The sequence below is a fragment of the Hyaena hyaena genome, unplaced genomic scaffold, assembly GCF_003009895.1.
Source record: "Hyaena hyaena isolate Hyena2069 unplaced genomic scaffold, ASM300989v1 scaffold_202, whole genome shotgun sequence".
In the NCBI taxonomy this organism is placed as follows: Eukaryota; Metazoa; Chordata; class Mammalia; order Carnivora; family Hyaenidae; genus Hyaena; species Hyaena hyaena.
In genome coordinates this window covers 186588-209111 of record NW_024080832.1, presented here as the reverse complement: position 1 = coordinate 209111, position 22524 = coordinate 186588, and the positions used below count along the sequence as shown (strand labels likewise).

The window sequence follows — 22524 nt, the reverse complement described above, 5'->3', positions numbered from 1 at the left end:
CATTTTAGTAGTTTCTCAATAAACACAGAATTACTATCTGACCCACCAATTCCACTTCTGGATATAAAATGCTCAAAAGCACTGAAAATAAGAGTTCCAGGGACACCTAGGTGGCTCAGTTGGTTAAGCATCCACCTTTAGCTCAGGTCATGATTTCACAGTTCGTGGGTTCAAGCCCCGCATCGGGCTCTGTGCTGACAGCTCAGAGCCTGGAGCCTGCTTCAGTTTCTGTGTCTCCCTCTCTGCACCTCCCCCATTCATGCTTTGTCTGTCAAAAATAAATAAAATGGTAAAAATAAATAAAGATAAAAAATAAAATCTTTTTTTAAAAATTTTTAAATGTTTATTTTTGAGAGAGACGGAGACAGGGTGCAAGCAGGGGAGGGGGAGACAGAGAGGGAGACACAGAACCTGAAGCAGGCTCTAGGCTCCAAGCTGTCAGCACAGACCCGACACGGGGCTCAAACTCCTGGACCGTGAGATCATGACTTAGGCTGAAGTCAGACACTCAACTGACTGCCACCCAGGCGCCCCAAAAATAAAATCTTAAAAAAAAAAGTGAGCTTAAGGAGTATGTGATTTCCTTCTGAGGTGAGGAAAATGGTCTAGAACTAGACAGTGGTGATAGCTACACAACACGACGAAGGTACTAAGTGCACTAATGGTAAGTTTTGTATTATGTGTATTTTTCCACAACGGTAAGTATATAGCCTTCACACGATGGGCAGGATGAAATGAGCTCTCTTTCTTTATTTAGGTCGGGATCCCTGTCTCCTCTATGTGGAAGCATAAGAAAATCAACTCAAAATTTCTAAGAAATCGGTCATCCCGGATTTGAATCATGAGGTATAATGCAAGGTCCTGCTGCCGGCTCAGGGTCTGCCCCCACCGACCATGCCTTCTCCCGGGTGTCCCTTCGGAACATTTCTGCCTCTAGGACAATGAGGCTTCCAAAGTGTGGATTTTTAAGAAATTCAAATTAACCCTTGCAAATCAGAGAAATCCATCGAGGCAAGCTTCACTGTTTATTAAACATACCCTTTCTCGGGGCTTCCCCATCCTGGGGAGGTCTGTCCCTGCCCTCCACCACTTCCGGCCACAGCTGCGCTGTCGCCTGGCTGTGTCACCCATCTAGGCGCTCTCTCTAAAAAGGAAGTCAATGAAGAACAAGCCAGGGGCTAATGGAGCTCAAACCCCGCTCTGTTCCTCCTAGATTCTGTGTGTTGGCTGCAGCTCCCTCCGTTCCTGAAACGTTATCATTTGTTTCTCTTCACGTTACCTGGAGAGCACACACGTGAACTTTTTCTCTTCTCCATTATTTTAAAAGGGCCAAACCTAAATGGCACGTTTTCCCCACTTGGCTCTACAAGGCTGGGCTGGGCTGGCGCGGCCGGCCCGAGAACGGCAGGGCGCTGCGATGCCAGGGGACAAGCCCAGGCCCTTCCCAGAACCTCCCTCACTCGTGATGCCAGCAAGAGCTCACAACTGCACCTGCCCATTAGAGGCCCAGACAGGAAGTGGGAAGAATGGAGGCTGTACCACCCCTAAACGTCCAGGTCACCTGCTGCAGACCCTGCAATAGACTCCTACTAGTTCTTGGTTTCTTGTTGCACATTTGAAAGCTTCAGGGGAATTCGGTCCTAGAAATGACGTTTCTACCAACTTATTTCAACTGCGCCCTATCCTGAGCTGAACTGGACAAAGCAACTTTCTGACTTCTGGAGACGCCCTTATAGTCACATTTTGGATAATCCTACAGATTCCTCAGAGCCCTCAGAGAAACGCTTTACCCTTAGAGAAATAATACGAGCACCCCAGTGTCTCGGCTTCTCAGGTCTGCATGCTGAAGGGAGCCCCTGGCCAGCGGAGGAAAGACTGGAGGTCTTTTGGCTTCTCTGCCAGTTGGCGGCCCAGAGCACCGGGGCCCAGGCACAGCTGCAGCACAGGAAGAGTGGAGGTTTCCCTGCAGGTCAGAAGTTTATTAGTGAACAAGTGTGGGCCAGCTGGTGTTTACATGCTGCTCCCGCAGCCCTGGTGCCCTGGCTGCAGGAGGGGAAGGGGGCTTCCTGCTCTGGGGTCGGTGCGGATGTCACCCCCAGAAAGTGGTGAGGAGTTCTCCTGGGCCCAAGGCGCCAGGGCGCTGAGCCGGTGCTATCAGAGAGATTCCACTTCTGTTTCTAGTGCCTGGGCCGGAGGGAGGAGGGCTTTTAGGATCTCCGTGTAGTAGGGGCCAAACACCTTCTGATTGTGGTGTGTCAGGCTGACAAACTTCTGGCCCAGTTCCGCCAGTTCTGCTTCAATGACGGTAAGGCCTCCGGGGAGATCTAACAGAGACCGCTGAACACCAAGGACCAAACAGCATTTGAGAAACAAATGGATCCGCTGATCTGTAAGCAGGAGACGGCAGTGAGAATGGAAAAGGCAAACAACTTTCAGGGGGCAACGTGACCCCTGCAACTGTACTCGCTCAAGCTCCAAGTTAACAGAGATGTTTGCTAGCCGGTCCACCCTGGGGACAAGGACATTTGTTCTGTTTGGGAAGGGGGCTGCTATCCGACTCTCAAGGACAAAGGAAAGCTCACAAACTAGTGGGCTAGTAAATTCAAGACTATTCAAAAGATTACCTGAGCATCTATCGGTAGATCCTAGTGAGTATTTAATACAAGGATCTCAGACAATCCTTCAGATGGCTGAGGTTAAGAGCAAGGCCAAGTTTATGCCCTCCATTCCAATAGGGATGAGTCCTTGCTATGGGAAAATGTCCTCTGGCATCAGTTTCTTATTGCTGGGAGGTAGGGGTGGGTGTCACATGTCTCGGACTACAGTCAGGAAATGGCCCAAAAGGCCAGGGTGACTGGCCAGGTTGGTTGGGCAGTAGGCCATACTCAGAAGTCAGAAGTATGGGACAAAGACTGATTCTTGTTCTACAGAACAAGAAGTCAGAATTCTTGTTCCGTAGAACAAGAATCAGTCTTTAAACTAAAAGTACTGTATTTTCAACCCAGGATTTTGGAAAAACTAAAGCCTAAACAGTGACTTGCCCAATGGTCATGCTTTTTATTGTTAAATGGTCCCGTAACTGACTTCCAGGGACGGGATCTACCCCTCGCCAGAACATTCTCACCGTCCCCACAGGCACGCTCACCAATGACACTACGGACACAGTTCTCCTTCTTGGCAATGTTCCGGAGCTGTCCCATCAGAGACGCCATGTTTTCACTGCTCAGCGCGGCAAGGCCCATGTTCTTGAGGCCTTGATGGATTTCCTGAGACACCTGCTCACTCACAGTCTGCATAGCCTCCTCAGGCCTAGACCGTAATGGAGAGTAAGCTGGTACCCAGCCGATGGCCCTGGCATTGGCCCAGCGCCAGGGATGCTCCACACCAGGAGCTGGGCCCACTTGAGGGAGACCCCAGCCATCCTCCTGCCCTCACCCCAGTCCCTGGTAGCGACAGGGCCCAGTGGAGAGGTTCAGTATCTTCACTATTACCCTCCAGATGCCGACTAGTCTCTCTAATACCATGTTCTACTTCTTAGAAAACAAGATAAAGTCAACTCTGCACAGGAGTTTGGTATCCACTCAGAATTCTTCAGTGCTATGGAATTTATTTATATATGTGTGTATACAATTTTAGCCTTTCTTGGACAGTTTCCATGGTCATATGTCCAATTACAGGGACAGACCTGGCCTTCTGATTCCTTTTTGTTGTCTGGCGTGACCCCCTGCACACAGTGGATGTTCAATCTGACAGATCAGCTCCTGGATATACCGGAGGCCAGCCTGCCGTCACCCACTCAGTGAGATAACCACTGCTTTGTAGCAAACGAATTACATGGTAAACTGCCCTCTGCACCACCCTCTTTGGAAGAAAGCTTTCTTTTTCTCTGTCACAAGTCTCAAGACCATTATGGAAAGACACCAACAGTCTTGGGGGCTGGTCCCAATCTTTGTGGTCGGTGGTAGAATGTAAGGCATCACCCACGACCTGTCCGTGTCCTCGTACCACAACTACCATCTACTCCAAAAAAGGTCTGTGTGGTTCACCTGGACTTGAACTCCTCCATCAGGTCTTTGGTTATCCGCTTTAGCTTATCCACAAACTGGGGCGAGCCAAACAGCACGCTGCCAGAGAAACTACCGGCCACCAGCAGGACTGAGGCCAGGAAGGTGAGCTGGCGCAGCTGGGACTCGAGCTCCTGCAGCCGCGTTCTGTCCGCCAGCAGGGTCTGCGGGAGCAAGGGGAGCAGGCTGTCAGGGGACGAGAGTCCTGAATACAAAACAAGGCGATGCCGTCCACGGGCCTACCTCAGGGAAATCCTCGTCTTCAGGGTCCCAGAGAAGGAGGTTCAGGAAGCCCTGGGACAGCACCATTGTCAGGCTGAGGGGCTCTGGGCTGATGGCCGCCTCGCTCGGAGAGGAGCTGACCACACTGGCGGAGTCGGAAGTGTCAGGGCAAGTCGGAAGCGGCGTGGTGAGGTCTGCCGCAGCCTGGGTCAGCCACTTGGTGGTGTGATTGAGGAGGCCTGTGACAGGAGGACAGTGGGGAGGCAGGGAAGCGCGTGCAGCATCCGCATCCCGAAAGATCCAAGACTAAGGTTCTCTTCAAGATATGCTCCTGGTCAACAAATCAGTGGTTTGGTGGTGGCGGTGGTGGGGGATTTCTGTCTCAGACACCTCCTCCTTCTCCCTTCCCCTACCTGAGGAAGAAACTTTCTGCTCCCAAGAGGCAGAATACTCTCGAACATCATGGCAGTCAGACCCAAGATCCTATCTTTCTACTCCTGCCCCCAAGTTATTTACATACTTGGCTGCTTATTGAGGAGTTCCTGGAATGTAGCCCGTTCACGCTGGATGGAATGTTCCCGCAGGTGGGGTTGAAGGCTCTGGATGGTATAGTTCACCATGTCCATTTTCATCAGGCCCAGGACTTGGAAAATCCCCCTGACACAGAAAATAAAATATACCCTGAAAGGAAATCTAGTGAGAGGGGAGCCTACAGAAAGTATCATTAAATCACTGTATTCAGAGTTAGAAGCTCTTAAACTAACTTAGTTCCAATCTCCTAAGTTTACAAAAGATGCCATTGTGACTGAGGGGACTTAGGACCCAAGGCCCAGAGTAAGTGAATGGTGGAAAGGGGAACAGGTTAAGTCTCTGGACCTTGATACCTCCAGGGTAGTTCTCTCTCCATAGGATCATTCTGTTGTCTGCTTTAAAAGGTAGAGTCAAGGGTGCCTGGGTAGCTCAGGTGGCTAAGCGTCTGACTTTGGCTCAGGTCATGATCTCATGGCTTCGTGGGTTTGAGCCCTGCATCAGGCTCTGTGCTGGCAGTGCATAGCCCACTTGGTATTCTCTCTCTCTGCCCCTCCCTGACTTGTGCTCTTTCTCTCTCAAAATAAATTTTAAAAAATAATAATAAATGAAAGGTAGAGTCAGCAAAGGAGAATATACTAGCATGCTAAGCCATTTTCTAGGCCAATCTCACTCTCTCTCTCTCGCTCTCTCTCTGGATCTTGATTTCCATAGCTATTATATAGGGATAGCCTCCCATCCCTGTCCCCTCACACTGTGAAAACCTGGGGAAAAGATGTTTAAACACATACTCTAATGTTTTATGATAGGATGTTATATGGGAGGCCTAACCAACCTAAAGTCATTCTAAGGGGAAAAAATAGCTACCAGGCCAGCAAGGAAAACAGAGAGGAATCAGTCAGGTCTTCAGTAGGCAAGAGCCAGCCAAGACAGGGGCTATTATAATCTAGTGTATGACCCCCCTTTCCTGGCCCAGGGACTGAGGCGGGTTTCAAGTCAAGTTTCACACCTCAGTAACCAAACAGGGTCCGTAATGTTCTCCAGTTTCTGCACTGCTTCGTCTCGAACTGGCGCGCACAGCAAAGTCATCATGTCGAGGATATACTTAGAGAGGTGCGGGACATTCAGAGCCCCACGTTCCGCCTTCTGCTTGAGGAGTTCTGTGTCCAGCACCTCCTCAATCTCACTTCTTAGGCGGTTCTGGCGTGGTAACAGCAGCGAGAGCAAGATCTGCCCAGGAAAGAAATCAAAGGGAGTCACTTTCTGTGCAAAGCCCCAAACCTTCTATAACGGACAACCCCTTTGGCCAAGGACATCAGCCTGGCTTTGAGGGACCAAGAAGTGGGGTCCCTAAATTTCCTAGAGAACATTTATCTTTGCTGAGAGGCCAATGATGGTCTGAGGCTTTAGCAGATCGATACAACAACAGTGCATCATTTTCTAGGCAGAATGAGATAGAGAGACAAACAAAATCAAGGAGTGTGGTAAAAAGAAATGCAAAGAACAACAAATATAAAATATACACATCACCCGGTGATGAGGCACACTTGATTTTAAAAAGCAGACACTTTGTAGATTATTTTACTTTAAAGGGCAAGGAACAGTGAAGGGGCACCGGAAAGAGGCTATTAGCTCCGAACTGTAAGTTCTCTGTGAAAAGACTCCTATCCATTCCTGGGCCTCTGTAACAGAGAGCATGGTGGGGATGAGGGGGGGGTTTGACGCATGTCCGCGTAACTGAGAGGAGTGCTGTGTTGTACCACGCTTCCCACCTGTTCGGATTCATCTTAAATACAAGTCTGTCCACGCCATCTAAGTGGGTGAGGTACCTGGGTGGCTCAGTTGGTTGAGTGTCCGACTTGGGCTCAGGTCATGATCTCACGGTTCATGAGTTCGAGCCCCATATCAGGCTCTCTGCTGTCAGTGTGGAACCTGCTTCTGATCTTCTGTTCCCCTTTCTCTGCTCCTCCCCTGCTCACACAGTCTCTTTCTCAAAAATAAATCTTAAAGGGGTGCCTGGGTGGCTCAGTCGGTTAAGCGTCCGACTTCAGCTCAGGTCATGATCTCACGGTTTGTGAGTTCGAGCCCCGCGTCGGGCTCTGTGCTAACCCCTAGCTCAGAGCCTGGAGCCTGTCTTCAGATTCTGTGTCTCCCTCTCTCTCTGACCCTCCCCTGTTCACACACTCTCTCTCTCTCTCTCCCCTTCTCTCTCTCAGAAATAAATAAATAAAAATAAATAAATAAATATTTAAAAAAATAAAGAGTACATTCAAATGGTAAACTATGCCAGTTACCGACTGGAGGTTCCCAGTGGCAAGTATACCCTCCAGGGCCTACTCTGGGAAAACAGAGTCAGGCCCTTTAGGTATTTTTCCCTGGCCGGCTCGCAGAATGGTAAGTCTTGCTTGTAGAGAGAGCTGGAGAGCTCGTGCAGGAGGAAGAGGCCTGCCTCCCTGACCCCGGCGTGGGCCTCCACAGCACGCTCCACGACACTGCGGCTTCTCTTCCTTCGCATTACTGTCTGGGTTCTTCCTTCTGATTGGGCCCTAACTGATACCACACTGGTAGCACAGGTGATGTGGGCTCTCAAAAGGCCAAGTACCCATTGGATCTGAGGAGCAGGAAGCAGCAAGGGCTTTAGATGCCTCTGGGAGACGTGCAAACTACAGGACGGCAGATAATCCCCACAGAACATCAGCGGCCGCCGCCTCAGCGAAGTGGCTCGGGCTTTGGTGGTCGGCAAGCTGTCCAGCTGCCGCCTCCAAGGTGGAAGGACAAGTTGCGGTGCCTCACGCCACCCACCATGAAGAAAGAGGCACATCACCTGTAGGCCTTTCTGGATTTTCGAGGTCACACACACCACAACTGAATTTGTTCCTGCAACACTCATTTAAGGACATCGTGAGGTTTCCAGTTTCGGGGGGGAGCCATATGAGTGGAGCAGAGTGTCTGGCCGTCCTACAGACTGCAACGCTATTTGGGCCATGCGATCCTGCAGGCTCAGTGATAAAGTGTCGTGGCAAGTAAGGACGCTGCAACACAGCCTCTAACAGGCTCCAGTAAGAGCGTCACAGCACAGACCTCTCGACCTTGAGAGCGAATCTATGCCTTCTTCTGCAAATCACCTTTTGAAACACGGTTTCTGGCTTGCCTCTGGGCTTTTGCAGAAGTAAACACCTCACTATAAGACAATGGGGGGCCATGTGGCCTGTGCTTCCCATGAGGAACTATGTGTTGTTGTCTGACCCGCCTAACTGTATGATCAGGCCTGCACCCCAGCAATCCGTCATCCGATGAAACAGCTCATAGGAGGCCAAGCATATACTGGGAGAGGACAGACCTATAGAGCAAAATAATAGAACAGAGAGTCCAGAAATAAAACCTGGCTCTATGGTCAAACGATTTTTGAAAACAATGCCAAGACCATTCAGTAGGGAAAAGAGTCTTTTCAACAAATGGTGCTGGGGAAACCGGCCAGCACATATAAGAGAATGAACTTGGACCCTTACCTCATGTCTTATAATAAATACTTAACTCAGAATGGATCAAAGACCTAATAAACAAGAAGAGCTAAAAGTCTAAAACTCTTAGAAGAAAATAAAGGTATAAATCTGCATAATCCTGGATATGCAAGATGTGATACGAAAAGCAAAAGGTAAACCAGATAAACTGGACTTCACCTAAATTAAAACTTTTGTGCAAAGGACATTATCAAGAAAGTGAAAAAACTACCCACAGAATGGGAGACTGTATTTGCAAATGATTTACCTAAGAAGGGGCTACTATGCAAAATATGTAAAGAGCTCTTATAACTCAATAACAACAACCAACCAACCCAATTTAAAAATGGACAAAGGGCTTCAATCAACATTTCTCCAAAGATGGCACAGAACTTGGACAACAAGCACAGGAAAAGATGCTAAACACCACTAGCCACGAGGGAAGTGCAGATCAAAACCACAGTGAGATCCTACTTCATGCCACTAAGATGTCTATAGCAACAAAGAAATGAAGCTCTGAGGAAAATGTGGAAAAACTGGAATTTGCATACCTTGCTAGTGAGAATGTAAAGTAGTGTAGCCACCATTGAAAGTAGAGTAGTGGTTTCTCAAATTAAACAGAGTTAGTTACCAGATGATTCAGCAATACCACCCTCGAGTATGTACCCAAAAAAGCAGAGTATAGATGTTCAAACCAAAACTTGTACATGAACGTTCAAAGCAGTACGACTCACAATAGCAAAAATTTGAAAACACAAATGTCCATCAACAGATAAAGGGATGAACAAAATGCAGTACATCCATACAATGGAATATTTGGCCACAAAAAGGAATGAAACTCTGACACTTACTTACAACATGGATGAACCTTGAAAATATTATGCTACAGTGAAATTTGCCACATACAAAAGGACAAATATCATATAATTCTATTTATATGAGGTACCTAGCAAAGTCAACACAGAGAGACAGAAATTAAACAGAGGATACCAGACTCTGGAGGAAGAAGGTAATGAAGAGTTACTGTTAATGGGTACAGTTTCTGCTTGCAAAGATAAGAACATTCTGGAAACAGATGGGGTGATGGTCACACAACATTGGGAATGTACTTAGTACCACTGAATTGTAACACTCAGAAATAATTAAAACAGTGGGGCGCCTGGCTGGTTCAGTCCATAAAGCATGCAACTCTTGATCTCAGGGTCGTGAATTTAAGCCCCAGGTCAGGCATGGAGCCTACTTTAAAAAAAAATTTTAACAGTAAAAATTGTGTTGCAGATGTTTACAATTTTAAAAATCCTTAGAAATACAAAGCCCCTAATATGGCGTCACTCCCCAGGGAGGATCAACCAACCACCTCACCTGGTGGCAGATGATTTCTTTGGACCTCTTCCACTGAGAAGGGGCAGATTCATCCCCACTGGAATGGACACATGTTCTGGACATGGGTCTGTCTTCTCTGTCTGCCATGCTTATAGCAGCACTAACATCTGGGTACTGACAGAATGTCTTACCCACTGTCCTGCCCCATCTGATCAAGGATGCATCTTCTAGCAAAGGAAGTACAGCAGGGGGTTCATACCCACTTTCCCCTTGAATCAACAGGCCTTAACTGAAAAGCGGAATGGCTCACTGACTTGATTACAGCATGAGGAGAGGGACAATATCCTGTCTTAAAAGCTGCAATACAGTCTTTGAATCTAAGACCATTATATGGTAAAGTTTCCCAAAGCCAGAAAACATGGTCCTAGGAATCAGAGGGTGGAGGGAGGGCTGGTTTCTCTTATGATTATACCTAATAACCTGCCTGCAGAATTTTTGTTTCCCACCCTGCCAACTGCTGATGTGGGAGGAATCCTTACATTGGTCCCAATGATTTGAAGATGAGGCTGCACCTCATTATTTTGGGCTCCTCAGACCACTGAGCCAACAGGCTGGAGAAAGGAGCTCTTCTGCTGACTAGAGCAAATGAGCTGGGTGTGGAGGGGAGACCAGGCTGACGCTACCCAATGAGGGCAAGAAGATTCTCTGAGGTTCCCCTTGGTACTTCCATACCTAACAATAAAGATTAATAGAAAACCACAGCCTACGAACAACAACAGTAAATTGCTTCGAGGACTCAGACTCTTTGGCGATGAAGGTTTGGGTCACTCTAGCAGATAAGGAAACCCCAACCAGCTGAGGCTCTGGCTGTGGACAGAGGAAATATGGAACCAACCATAGAAGGAAGCCATAGATCAACAATAGTCTTGTGACCAACTACAAAAACAAAAACTACACGTTTTCTCTTTACAGATCAGATATGGAAAGTTAACTTTACAATTCAGACTTTAGGTATCAGAATATTCAGAGGGACTGAAGCTGGATTTGAGGAGTAATATAGATAGCAATAGATACAGAAACTGTTGGAACTGTTGAGTCTCATTTTATGGAAAGAACGAGAACGTGTAAGACAGCTGTATCTTAATAGGTAAGAATTGAGTTCTTTTCAGGAACTGCAATGTGTGTGGAAGGGTCATATGGAAACTGAGTGGCCAAAGGAAGGGGCTGTAACATTGGTTGGTTTATGGTCTCTCAGTTCCAAGTCCATCATTCTCTGCTCTGAGAAAATGAGGAAGTCCCTTAAACATTTTTCCTTCACCAGGTGAGACAATGTTAAGTAGTTTTCTGTGCTGCTTAACAAATTACCAAAAATTCAGAGGCTTAAATCAGCACATATATTTCTTATCTCACAATTTCTGTGGATCAGGAGCCCAGGCACAGGTTAGCTGGGCCCTCTGTCCAGGCAGCAGTCAAGGTGCTGTCCGGCCCACATTACCATTTGCAAGCTCCGCTGGAGAGCAGTCGCCAGCCTCATTCGAGCTGTGGGCAGAATTCGTTTCCTTCCAGCTGTCGAACTGAGGGCCCCGGCTTCCTACTGGTTGCTAGATGGATGTTGTCCTTAGATCCTGGAGGCCACCTGCCTCCCCTTGCCATAAGACCCTCTCCACAGGCAGTTCACGACACATCTGTTTGCTCCTTCAAGGCTGCCTAGAGAGTTCCTCCAGTCTGCTAAGATGGAGTCTTACGTGGTGAGCTGTATTTCTAGGAGACATCCCATCACCTTTGCATCTTCCACTGGTTAGAGGCAAGTTACAGATCTCGTCCACTCAAGGAGAGGGAATTATACAACGGTGTGGATCACTGAGGGACACCTTAGGATGCGCCCAACACACACTAGAAAGACATTGCAAAGGGCAAGAGCGTCCCTTCCTGGTTCTGGAATCCTTACATGGCATTATGCTCTGTGTGTGTGTGTGTGTGTGTGTGTGTGTGTGTGTGTGTGTGTATGTGTGTGTATGGTTTTGCTGGTAGCTGGCTCCTGCAGCCCAAGTGGCTTCTCTGGGGTTCAGCTCTTGCCGAGCAAGTGGCTATTGTCCAGAGCCAGGCTCCTGGTGCAGCACCCAGCCCCTGCAGTGCACAGTGGTCAGCAGCTCACACGGCAGGGCAACCTCCCTGGCACAGCCGTGCCTTCTCAAATGATTCCCGGGTATTCTATCTCAGCCTTGGGGTACAGTGTATTCTACACTTGGATAGATAGCTTAGTATACTTTGTTTTCCTTGCTTCTTACCCACTCAAAGCTCTTGTTTCTTCAATTCCATGTTATAATAATTTTTTTTAAGTAAGTTTCATGCCCAGTGTGAAGCTCAACACAGAGCTTGAACTCAGAACCCTGAGATCAAGACCCAAGTTGAGATCAAGAGTTGGACACTTAAGGGGCACCTGGGTGGCTCAGTCGGTTGAGCGTCCAACTTCGGCTCAGGTCATGATCTCGCAGTTCGTGGGTTCGAGCCCCGCATCGGGCTCTGTGCTGACAGCTAGCTCAGAGCCTGGAGCCTGCTTCAGATTCTGTGTCTCCCTCTCTCTCTGACCCTCCCCTGCTCATGCGTCTCTCTCTCTCAGAAATAAGCATTAAAAAAAAAATTAAAAAAAAAAAAAAGAGTTGGATGCTTAAGTGACTGAGCCACCCAGGTGCCCCGTATGATTTTTATATTAAAACTTCTTTGTTGAGTGGCACCTGGGTGGCTCAGTGGGTTAAGCAACTAACTTCAGCTCAGGAGCTCAGGTCATGATTTCACAGTTTGGGAGTTCAAGCTCCGCATGGGGTGAGCTCGAGCCCCACTTCAGGTGAACAGAGGCCCTGCTTCTCTCTCTCCCTCTCTGCCTCTTGCTCACTTGTGCCCTCTTTTAAAAAAAAAAAAAGCAAATAAAAAACTCCCTTTCTGAACTTGCTGAAACTGTGTGATTTCCATTTACTGATTAGGCTCTCATTCATAGGCTATGTTCAGGTAGGGTCTGCTAGCCACCGACATTCCAATGGCCTTGGGGATGTCCAGGAAACTCACATCTACAAATAAGTCAGTCACTCACCTCTTTACTTTCTTTCAAAAGTTCAAGAGCACAACTGAAGTCTGGGGGAGTAGCTGACAACTGTTCTTTAAGATGGTCCCAAAAGGCATTATGCATTGTTTCCTTGACCTTGCCTTCCAAGCTGTAAGAGGGTTAATTGAGCAAATTACTTTCTCTACCCAAAAATGGTTATAAGGTCATTATCTCCCAAGCCCCAAACAAACAGCATTTGATATGACAAAAGATGATTATACTGACAGGGAAAGGCCAGGAAGGGTGTTTGGACTGCAGCACAGTTGACAAGCTCAGGTCAGACTTAGATGTCCTCAAGGGCATCAGTAAAAGCTCTCAGAAGGGCTTCTCATGATTCTCAGCAGCCCTCCCGCTGCAGCACAAAGAATCCTGAAGAAACCTCAGGCCAGCTTTAGCACTGACTGCATCTAGCCTAGATAACACGTGACTTAGTTTCCATTTATGTATACATACAATAAACTAAATGATTTTTTATTTTCTTATAGTCCTCTAAAATGAAAAAAGGGGGGTGCCTGGGTGGCTTAGTCGGTTAAGCGTCCGACTTTCGCTTAGGTCATGATCTCGTGGTTCATGGGTTCGAGCCCCGCGTCGGGATCTGTGCTGACTGCCAGCTCAGAGCCTGGAGCCTGTTTCAGAGTCTGTGACTCCCTCTCTCTCTGACCCTCCCCTGCTCACGCTGTCTCTCTCTCTCTCTCTCTCTCCTAGAAATAAGTAAAACATTAAAATAAATAAATAAATAAATAAAATAAAATGAAAAAAGGGACTTTCCTTCTTTGATAATATTCCAATATCTGTATTTCCAAATCAACAGGTCTAAAACTGAATTTGCGATCTTCCCCTCCACACCTGTTCCTCTTGTATTCCCAATCTTACTGGCACTACTGGGTACCCAATCATGAAAGTCAGAAAGATCCATCATATCTTCCCCTTAAAAAAAAAAAATAGAAGCAAAGGCAATTCCATTTAGCAAGGACGGTCTTTTCCGCATGGGACACTAGAACCACTGGACAGCCACAGGCAAGAACAACGTATCTATACACAGACCTGGCTCCTTCCACAAATGGGTCACAGGCCTAAATGTAAAATGTAGATTACACAGAAGATAACAGAGGAGAAGGTTTAGGTGACCATGTGGTTGGCAATGACCTTTTATATATATTTTTTTAATGTTTATTTTTTTGAGAGAGAGACAGAGACAGAGCATGAGTAGGGGAAGGGCAGAGAGAGAGAGGGAAACACAGAATCCGAAGCAGGCTCCAGGCTCCAAACTGTCACCACAGAGCCCAATGTGGGGCTCGAACTTGTGAATTGAGAGATCATTACCTGAGCCGAAGTCAGATGCCTAACCAACTGAACCACACAGGTGCCCCTGGAAATGACCTTTTAGATACAACACCAAAAGCAAGATTCATGAAAGAAAAAAATTGGTAAGTTGGAAACCTTGTGCTCTGTGAGGTACACTGCTAAGGGAATGAAAAGACAAAGCACAACCTTTGCAGAACACACATCTGACAAAGAACTAGTATCCAAAATAGACAAAGAACTCTTAAAACCCAATAAGAAGAGAACCACCCAGTTTTAGGACAGGGAGAGATCCGAACAGACACTCAAGTCTGTTCACCAAAGTTGTCCTATGTCAAATGAGCATATGAAAAATGAGCATACTCAACATCATTTCATTAGGGAACTGCAAATTGAATAACAATGACGTCACAATACACATCTATGAGAATGCCCCAGATCCAAAATGCGGACACCACCAAATGCTGGTGAGGGTGTGGAGCCACTCTAAGAACTCTCATGCGTCGCTGGTACAAAATGGTACAGCCACTCCAAAAGACAGTTTGGCGGTGTCCTATAAAACTAAACGTACTCTTGTCATATGATCCAGTAACTGTGCTCCTTCATATATTTAAGCAAAGGAGTTGAAAACGTATGTCCACACAAAAACTTGCACAGGGATGTTTACAGCAGCTTTTGCCAAAACACGGAAGCAACCAAGATGGGACATCTGGACAATGGGATTTTATTCAGTATTACAAAGAAAGGAGCTACCAAGCCCCAAAAAGACATGGAAGAATCTTAAATGCATATGACTTAATGAGAGAAGCCAATGTAGGATTCCAATTACATGATGGTCTGGAAACCAACGGAGACAGTAAGAGGATCAGTGGTTGCCAAGGATTCGTGGGGCAGGGAGAAAAGGGGATTTTTGGGTCAGTGAAATCACTTTGCATGATGCAAAAATGGTGAATTCATGACATTAAACATTTTTCAAAACCCATAGAATATACAAGAAATGAACCTCAGTGTAAACTACGAACTTGAGTTAATAATAATGTATTAATACTAGATCACCAATTGTAACAAGTGACTCACTATTACAAGATATAAACAGTGGGGGAATCTGTGTGAAGATGGGCTGTGTGGGAAATTTGTACTTTTTTTTTAATATAATTTATTGTCACACTGGCTAACATACAGTGTGTACAGTGTGCTCTTGGCTTTGGGGTAGATTCCCGTGGTCCATCGCTTACGTACAATACCCGGTGCTCATCCCAACAAGTGCCCTCCTCAATGCCCACCATCCATTTTCCCCTCTCCCCACTCCCCATCCACCCTCAGTTTGTTCTCTGTATTTAAGTCTCTCTTATGGTTTGCCTTCCTCCCTGTTTGTAACTGTTTTGGGGAACTTGGTACTTTCCAATCGTTTTTCAATATAAAACTACTTTAACAAAATGTATTGGGGTGCCTGAGTGGCTCAGTTGGTTAAGCATCCAACTTTTCGGCTCAGGTCATGATACGATTCATGAGTTCAAGCCCCACATCAGGCTCTGTGCTGACAGCTCAGAGCCTGGAGCCTGCTTCAGATTTGGTGTCTCCCTCCTTCCCCCCCCCCCCCGTCCTCCCCCGCTCACACTCTTCCCCTCTCTATCAAAAATAAACATTTAAAAAAAATTTAATGTGTCTATTAATTTAAAAAAAGAATGACAGGAATTAATTTCCTCTGAAAGTTTATTAATGAGTTAGGCTCATAAGAAGAAAAAGAACCATCTGAAAAGTCTCAGGCTGTACCCGGTCATTGCCAAGTAACTACTGGTTTTCTTGAATTCCACCCCTTAAAAATATATAGTAGTAATGCATGCTCCTTGTAAAACAAACAAAAAATCAGCTATACGAAGATGGAAAAAACCAAAAAGTCAAAGTTCCTTTCCCAACACACCATTCTCAATCGTCAGAGGAAACCAAGTATAATCTGCCCACTGGTCTAAGGTGCATTAGAATTGTTCTCAGCTCTTTCCTCCTCTGCCTACTTATCCACTCCATCTCTAAGTTCCATAAACTGTGAGTCTTATATGTGTCTGGAATCCATCCCCTCCTCCCATCACCTCTCACCTGGATTCAGTAGCCTATTCACTGGTCCCCTGCCTTCAGCCTTGTCCCTTGTCAATCTGTTCTCCACCAACTCATTCTATTTTTTTTAATTTTTTGTTTTTTTTATTCATTTTGGAGAGAGAGAGACAGTGTGAGCAGGGGAGGGTCAGAGAAAGAGGGAGACACAGAATCTGAAGACAGGCTCCAAGCTCTGAGCTGTCAGCATAGAACCTGACGGGGGCTCGAACCCACGAACCGTGAGATCATGACCTGAACCGAAGTCGGACGCTCAGTCGGACTAAGCCACCCACGAGCCCCTCCACCAATTCATTCTAAAATCTAGGACTTCTTGGGGCGCCTGGGTGGCCCAGTTGGTTAAGCATCACACTCTGGATTTCAGATCAGGTCATGATCTCACAATTGTGAGATCATGCACTGGGCAAGGAACTTGCTTAAGATTCTCTCTTTCTCCCTCTGCACCTCCCCAATTTGCATGTGTGCTCTCTCTCTCTCAAAAATAAATAAAACAAAAGAAATTAGAATAAAATAAACAATTTCTAAAATTCAGTTCTGATCACAATGCCATGCTCATTTATAGTCCTCTAGGGGCTTCCCCTCACCAGCATGAACCACTAACTGGACCCTCCGGACATTGCTCTGCCTCCTTCCCCCTTTTCTCCAGCTCATCTCCTCCTATCTCACAGTAGTTGTGCCCAACCACACCAAGGAACTTGTGAAGAACATCCTATATTCTTGCCTCTGACAGTTTCCTCTGCCAGGAGCACTGTTTCCCACCCAGACCACCTGGAGAGCATCTATTCCGCCTCTAAGATGCAACTCAAGTCTTCATAAGCAGCTCAAGTCTTCCTCTGTGGGCCGATCTTCTGTGCCCCTCCTTAAGCAAATGAGGATGCTCATGAAAACTATATACACAACCGCAAGCAACTTACCAGTCTTTACTGTTATTCAACGGTCTCTCCCACAAAAGCTTCCTAATAGCAATGGCAGTGCCTTACTTATGGATAATGGTATCTCTATCTATCTCCCCATTTTGCCTGTCACATAAGAACTCAATATACGCCTAATGAATGAATGTCCAAACATGGGATTCCCCTTCGGAATATGCGATTGTCAATAACCCCATCCTATCCACCAAGGAAAGCCAATTGCTGATAATGAGTGACCTCAAACTGTATTTCCACATTTTCCCTGATGTGAAGTCTGTGTTACCTTATGTGAAAACCCAGCTCTGATTCGTACTATTTCCTCTGCTTCATTTCTCCCTCTGGCATCTCTTCTACCCACCCCCGCTCCCCCGCCAACTGTCTCACTACCACCCCTGTGGCCGACCTTAACACCCTATTTCATTCTCTTCTCCTCCCCTGCAAGCAACATCGTACCTAAGCAGGGAGAGAGAGGTTAGGAAACGTGGGTTTTGGTGAAAACCTGTTGCCACAGAACCTGTATGGACCCCCATTGGTACCAGGCAAGGGCAAATCAGAGCATGGAGAGGAGGGAGGGGGACAGTGTGTGACACTCAATGGCCCTTTAGTCACAGATTCCCTGAACCTGTGACCACATAACAAAACCAATTAAGGAAGCTGACTAATCACAAGCTGCCCTTTGTATCTATTGGTGGGACATTAGAATGGTTTTAAATTCTGACATGACTTTACCCATTCAACTTGCCGATAAACCAGCAGAGCCGCTTAATCCATTCTTACCAGATGGTTCTTCTTTATGACACTGCCAATGTAACTAAGAAGCAAAGTGAAGCTTGGAGGAGGTAGGGGAGCATTATTTATCAACAGAGTTCTGATCCTGGTTCCTAAAAGAATCTGATTTCTGAAGCCGGCCAAAAAGAGAATCGAAAACGCCACTATGAGAAAATTAATAGCTTATCTGTGCCTGTTTAATCTGTGGTCACGTAAAAGAGCCATTGAAAGGAGCTCTGAGACAGGCAGCTGGGAGGACGACCCCAAAGATCTAGAATTCCTGGCATTCACACCGGTGTCATCTCATCTCCGGAGTGTGGGTGGCGTTTAGCATCCACCTTCTCGAGAGAACTCAGCAGAGGCAACGGGAGACACTTTCAAGATGAGGTAACAAAAGACTGTGGGTTCCTCCATGGGTACCACCTCTCACACCTTTATTCTCTCACTCACTCAAAGTGAGGGAACCCAGCTGCCGTGTGGCAAGAAACTGAGAGGGGCTCTGGCCAGCAGTCAACACACTGACCGCAACCTCATGAGAAGGAGACCTTGAGCCAGAGGCCTTCGGTTACACCATGCCCATTATTTCTGACCCACACAAACTGTGAGGTCATGAACACGGTTTTAGTTACTAAGTTTTGGGATAATTTGATGGCAATAGCAGCCTGCTACCACAGGCTACTTCCTCCACACCCATCAAAGAAGACCTGAAATCTACCCTATTGAACATTTCCAATAGTAATTACTCTGGATGACTCACTAGTTAAATAACATTTTCTTCTTGATCCTCTACTAATAATAATTATTGCTCTTCTGTTTAAGTTGTTGAGACCTCTTAATAAGGTTTATATCCAAACACTGTATTTTTTTCCAGTTTAATTGAGAAAGCATTGACTGACTGTACTATTAAATAAAAATGTGTCAAGTCTGGTCAGAAGCCATTTGTGCTAAATACCTATACCAGTATGAATAAAATGGGAAAATCAGAGAAGCCGGTACCTGCTTGGAGGTAAAACCTTTTCTTCCATGTGGAAATCACGATTCATTCCAATCTTGTTGTTCAGCTTAGAAACGTTGTCAACTATTTCTATTGGACCTGTGACACAAAGAATTTATGTACACCTGAAACCCACATTATGTACCAACTCTATCTCAATTAAAAAAAAAAAAAACTTATGGACACAAGCCTGAATGTCTATTTTATTCAGAGATTCCCTCTCAGTAGGTCCCAAATTTACATTCATCAACTTGATCTCACACAAACTCATTCAACCATTCTAGTCATTTCTGTTTTCTGAACTCTAGGCCCTGTGCCTGTAGCCCAGCATGTAGTAGCCAACTGTCCCAGGCCTCAGTGTCTCACAGAGTAGTCCAGTGTGGGGACAAGGGAGTACAAGGAAGCTACTTTACAAGTAACAAACAAGCAAAATGATAATGAAAGCAGTGAAGAAACAACAATTTGTGATTTGCAAAAATAAATATTTATCTAAGAGGACTGAGTCTACTCTCCTCTTCCGGCCTCTGATAAGAGTTAACATCTCCATATAGATGGTATTAAATTGCACCAATGTCTTTCGTTCTTATAAAGCAGTAGCTCCCAGATGTTAGGATTTCACAGACTACTAACATTTCCAAAAAGACTTCTGAGCCATGGACAACGTGCCAACTTTTTGTTTTGCCAAGTATGAACAGTGAGATCCAACAACTAAGCAATTAAAAAATCCACTCTACCACCACCAAGCCATCATTTCGTAACAGAATAACCTCAAAAAAAAAAAAAATCAACCAAGCAAAAACCAAAAACAACAAAAAACCCAAAAAACCCAGAAAGGGAATATTTTCAGAATAAAGAGTAGTCCTTTACATTGAATCAATTTAGCTTTAGGAAAAACTCATTATAACATCTTTATTTTCTTTCACTAAATATTGCTAAGAATTTTGTCACGAGCCAGTACTAGCAGTTGGAAACCACTGCTCTAAAGTTTTAGCACAGACCCAGCTGATAGCATTCTCACATTAAAGGTATAATAGTTATAATGATCTTTTGGTATGTAAAACGAAGGTATACACAGTAAGTCATATTTTCCCATTCTCTTTCAATGTCACTTTATAATTTGCTTCCAGCAAAGTACCTGGTTCCAAGACACGGAGTGGATATAAATGAACTAAGATTGGCCATAGGTTAGTTGATCATTGTGGAAGCCAGGTGACGAGTAAATATGGTTCATGATACTAGTCACTATACTTTTTTAAATGTTTAAGCCTTTCAGAAGTAAGAAGATTCAAAATGTAAAAAAGGGGGTGTGGGGGTGGGTGTGCACCTGACTGGCTCAGTGGGTAGAGCACATGACTCTTGATCTCAGGGCAGTGAGTTCAAGCCCCAGGCTGGGCAGGGAGCCTATTTTTTAAAGAAGGGCAGCGGGGGGCGGGGGAACACAGTGGGGAAACTTTTCTATGTAGAAAAAAGGTTACATAGAATGCCTTGGATATTAACAATGTGGACATTCACTGTGCTTTTCCTTTACTTTTCAACAAAGTTGAAATATCTCAAAATTCAAAATTAAATAAAAACTTACGGGTAAAAAGGTGATCACAAATTTACCAAAAAGCCACTGAGCCCTTACTTAGGTAAACATAAAGATGAACTGAATCTTAATGGATAGTTGGAAGTTCACTTTATTTTTGCAGCCCTTCTGAAGTCATTAGTTTCAGCCAAGATGGCAAAGCACAAATATGTAAATAGACTATCCCTGAATCCACTAATGCGAAATGAGAAGGAAGAGAACATGTTCAAAGGGAGATTGAGCTAAAGCAGCTTACTGAAGGACTGAGAGATCACACAGAAACTCTTTCCAACTACAAGTCAAAGTTCATAACCTACTTGACAAGATTGTTCTGTTTCTCAGGAGTTCTGTGGCACTGTGCAACTCCCAACAGCTGTAAAAATCAGGAAAGGGGAGGGCCCAGAGGGAAATGAGAGATAAAATCAACGAATGCAGGTTTTTAAAATCCAGATCCCGAGGACGAAGAAATTTTCAAGATGATATGGAAACTGAGCCAAGTCAACCTACTATACAAAATTTCAAATTCCTCTTTTTAAAGGAGAAATTTGGTTATTCATTTTAGGGTTGTTTTCCCTATGGATTCACTTAAATTGTTTACAGTGTATTTACAGAACAATTGGCTTCCACCCCCACATCAGGTTCATAGCTAAATAAATTCCACTGCACCCAATTTGTCACTTTGGGCTCATTCTGTTAGCCAGCAGCGCCCCCACGTGGCTATAGGAGAAGTAAGTAATTCAACTTAATTTTTCCCATTTCAAACCTGAAGAATTTAACACAGGTTAAACTCCTGCGTATGGACAGGTCTTCAGATTGATGCCTGTTTAAATTCCCTGGAGACTGGGGCGCCTGCGTGGCTCAGTCGGTTGAGCTTCCGACTTCCGGCTCAGGTCATGATCTCGCGGTTTGTGGGTTCGAGACCCCCGTCGGCCTCTGTGCTGGCAGCTGGGTCAGAGCCTGGAACTTGTTTCGGATTCTGTGTCTCTCTCTCTCTCTCTCTCTCTCTGACCCTCCCCTGCTCACGCTGTCTCTCCCTCTCAAAAACAAAATTTTTTTTAAAAAAAATTCCCTGGAGACTATCATAAGAGACATGCAGGATCCGTCCTAGTGAGGCTAGACCTACCGAAGTGTGGGAGGGCCCTTGTGACCCAAAAGGAACATGAAAGTACATCTAGTACATCTACAGTACGGAGCTCAAGCACGGGAGCCCAAAGCAGTGGTACTTCTTGAGCCAACGAAGCGCCAAGAGAACACAATTCCCACCCGGGATCACTTGGGTTCTTTAAAGCTACTCCCAAGAGCCCGCCATTTTCCACCTACAAATTTAAACTACAACGACCGACGGCTGTGTACGGACTCGGCGTCAAATCTTGTCAGATTCAAGTAATCACACCTGGCTCGCTTTTTCCTGGAACAACAACTCTTTGAAGGCCTTCGGGTCAACAGGGGTCCTGGGGCCTGTAGGCAGAGACTGGGTGGTGGGAGACAAGGCGAAGGGCAAAAGCAAGAAGAGCGGGGGGGGGGGGGGGGGGGGGGGTGCGACGGGCAGACTGAGGGCCCTTCCTCTTCAAGAGTCAAGCGGCTACAGGCCGGCGGGGCGGGACCTACAGGGAACGTGGGCCTCGGGGCGGCTCTGGTTTTCCCCGGTCGGTGCTGAGGCTTCGGGCTTGCAGGACCCGCACTCTGCATCGCCTGGGTTCTTCAGAGGCACGTTCTCCTCGACGTCCGGCATGCTGCGGATGGAATCTGGGTTGGGGAGAAATGACGCGCCGTCGGCGTCGGGGAAAGGGACTCTCCAACTGCCGACTGGGGGCTGGAGCCTACCCCTTGGCGCCCGACGCGGACAGACCAAAAGAGTAGGGTGGGCACCTTCGGGGCGGCTCGGGGGACAGACGGGACAAAGGAGCCTGGAGGAGGGGTGCCGGGAACCAGAAGTCGGGCTCTGGGCGCGCAACCAGGAGGCAGCAGGCCGGAGGGGCGGCGCAGGGCGGGGCCCTCCTCGTCCAGGGCGCCCGCCGCAGGCCCTCTCAGGCTCCCGCAGCAGGGGGAGCTCTCGGCGCTCCGGCGCCCGCCGCTCTCCTCCTCCCCGGAGACCCGCCGCCGCCGGGTCTGGGGTCAGTGCCGCTGCCGCGCAGC

The 22524-nt window shown here is 46.5% G+C and overlaps 1 protein-coding gene across 5 annotated transcripts; it reads right to left on the bottom strand.

Annotated features, from left to right (window-relative positions):
• Nucleotides 1–1952: 1952 nt before the first annotated feature.
• Nucleotides 1953–22482, bottom strand: TCP11 (t-complex 11). 5 transcript variants are annotated; one of them, XM_039241832.1, is made up of 10 exons: nt 22238–22482; nt 21997–22134; nt 18824–18920; nt 12726–12846; nt 5824–6044; nt 4807–4943; nt 4308–4525; nt 4047–4228; nt 3146–3309; nt 1953–2387 (listed from the first exon to the last, which is right to left on the bottom strand). In XM_039241832.1, exons 2-10 carry the CDS (start codon nt 22118–22120, stop codon nt 2155–2157), a joined length of 1497 nt encoding a protein of 498 aa, XP_039097763.1. In that variant the 5' UTR covers nt 22121–22134; nt 22238–22482; the 3' UTR covers nt 1953–2154. The 5 variants fall into 5 exon arrangements, with proteins under 5 accessions (XP_039097763.1, XP_039097764.1, XP_039097766.1 ...); XM_039241833.1 differs by having other exon boundaries at nt 22258–22482; XM_039241835.1 differs by lacking the exons at nt 21997–22134; nt 22238–22482 and adding an exon at nt 21782–21852.
• Nucleotides 22483–22524: the final 42 nt, after the last annotated feature.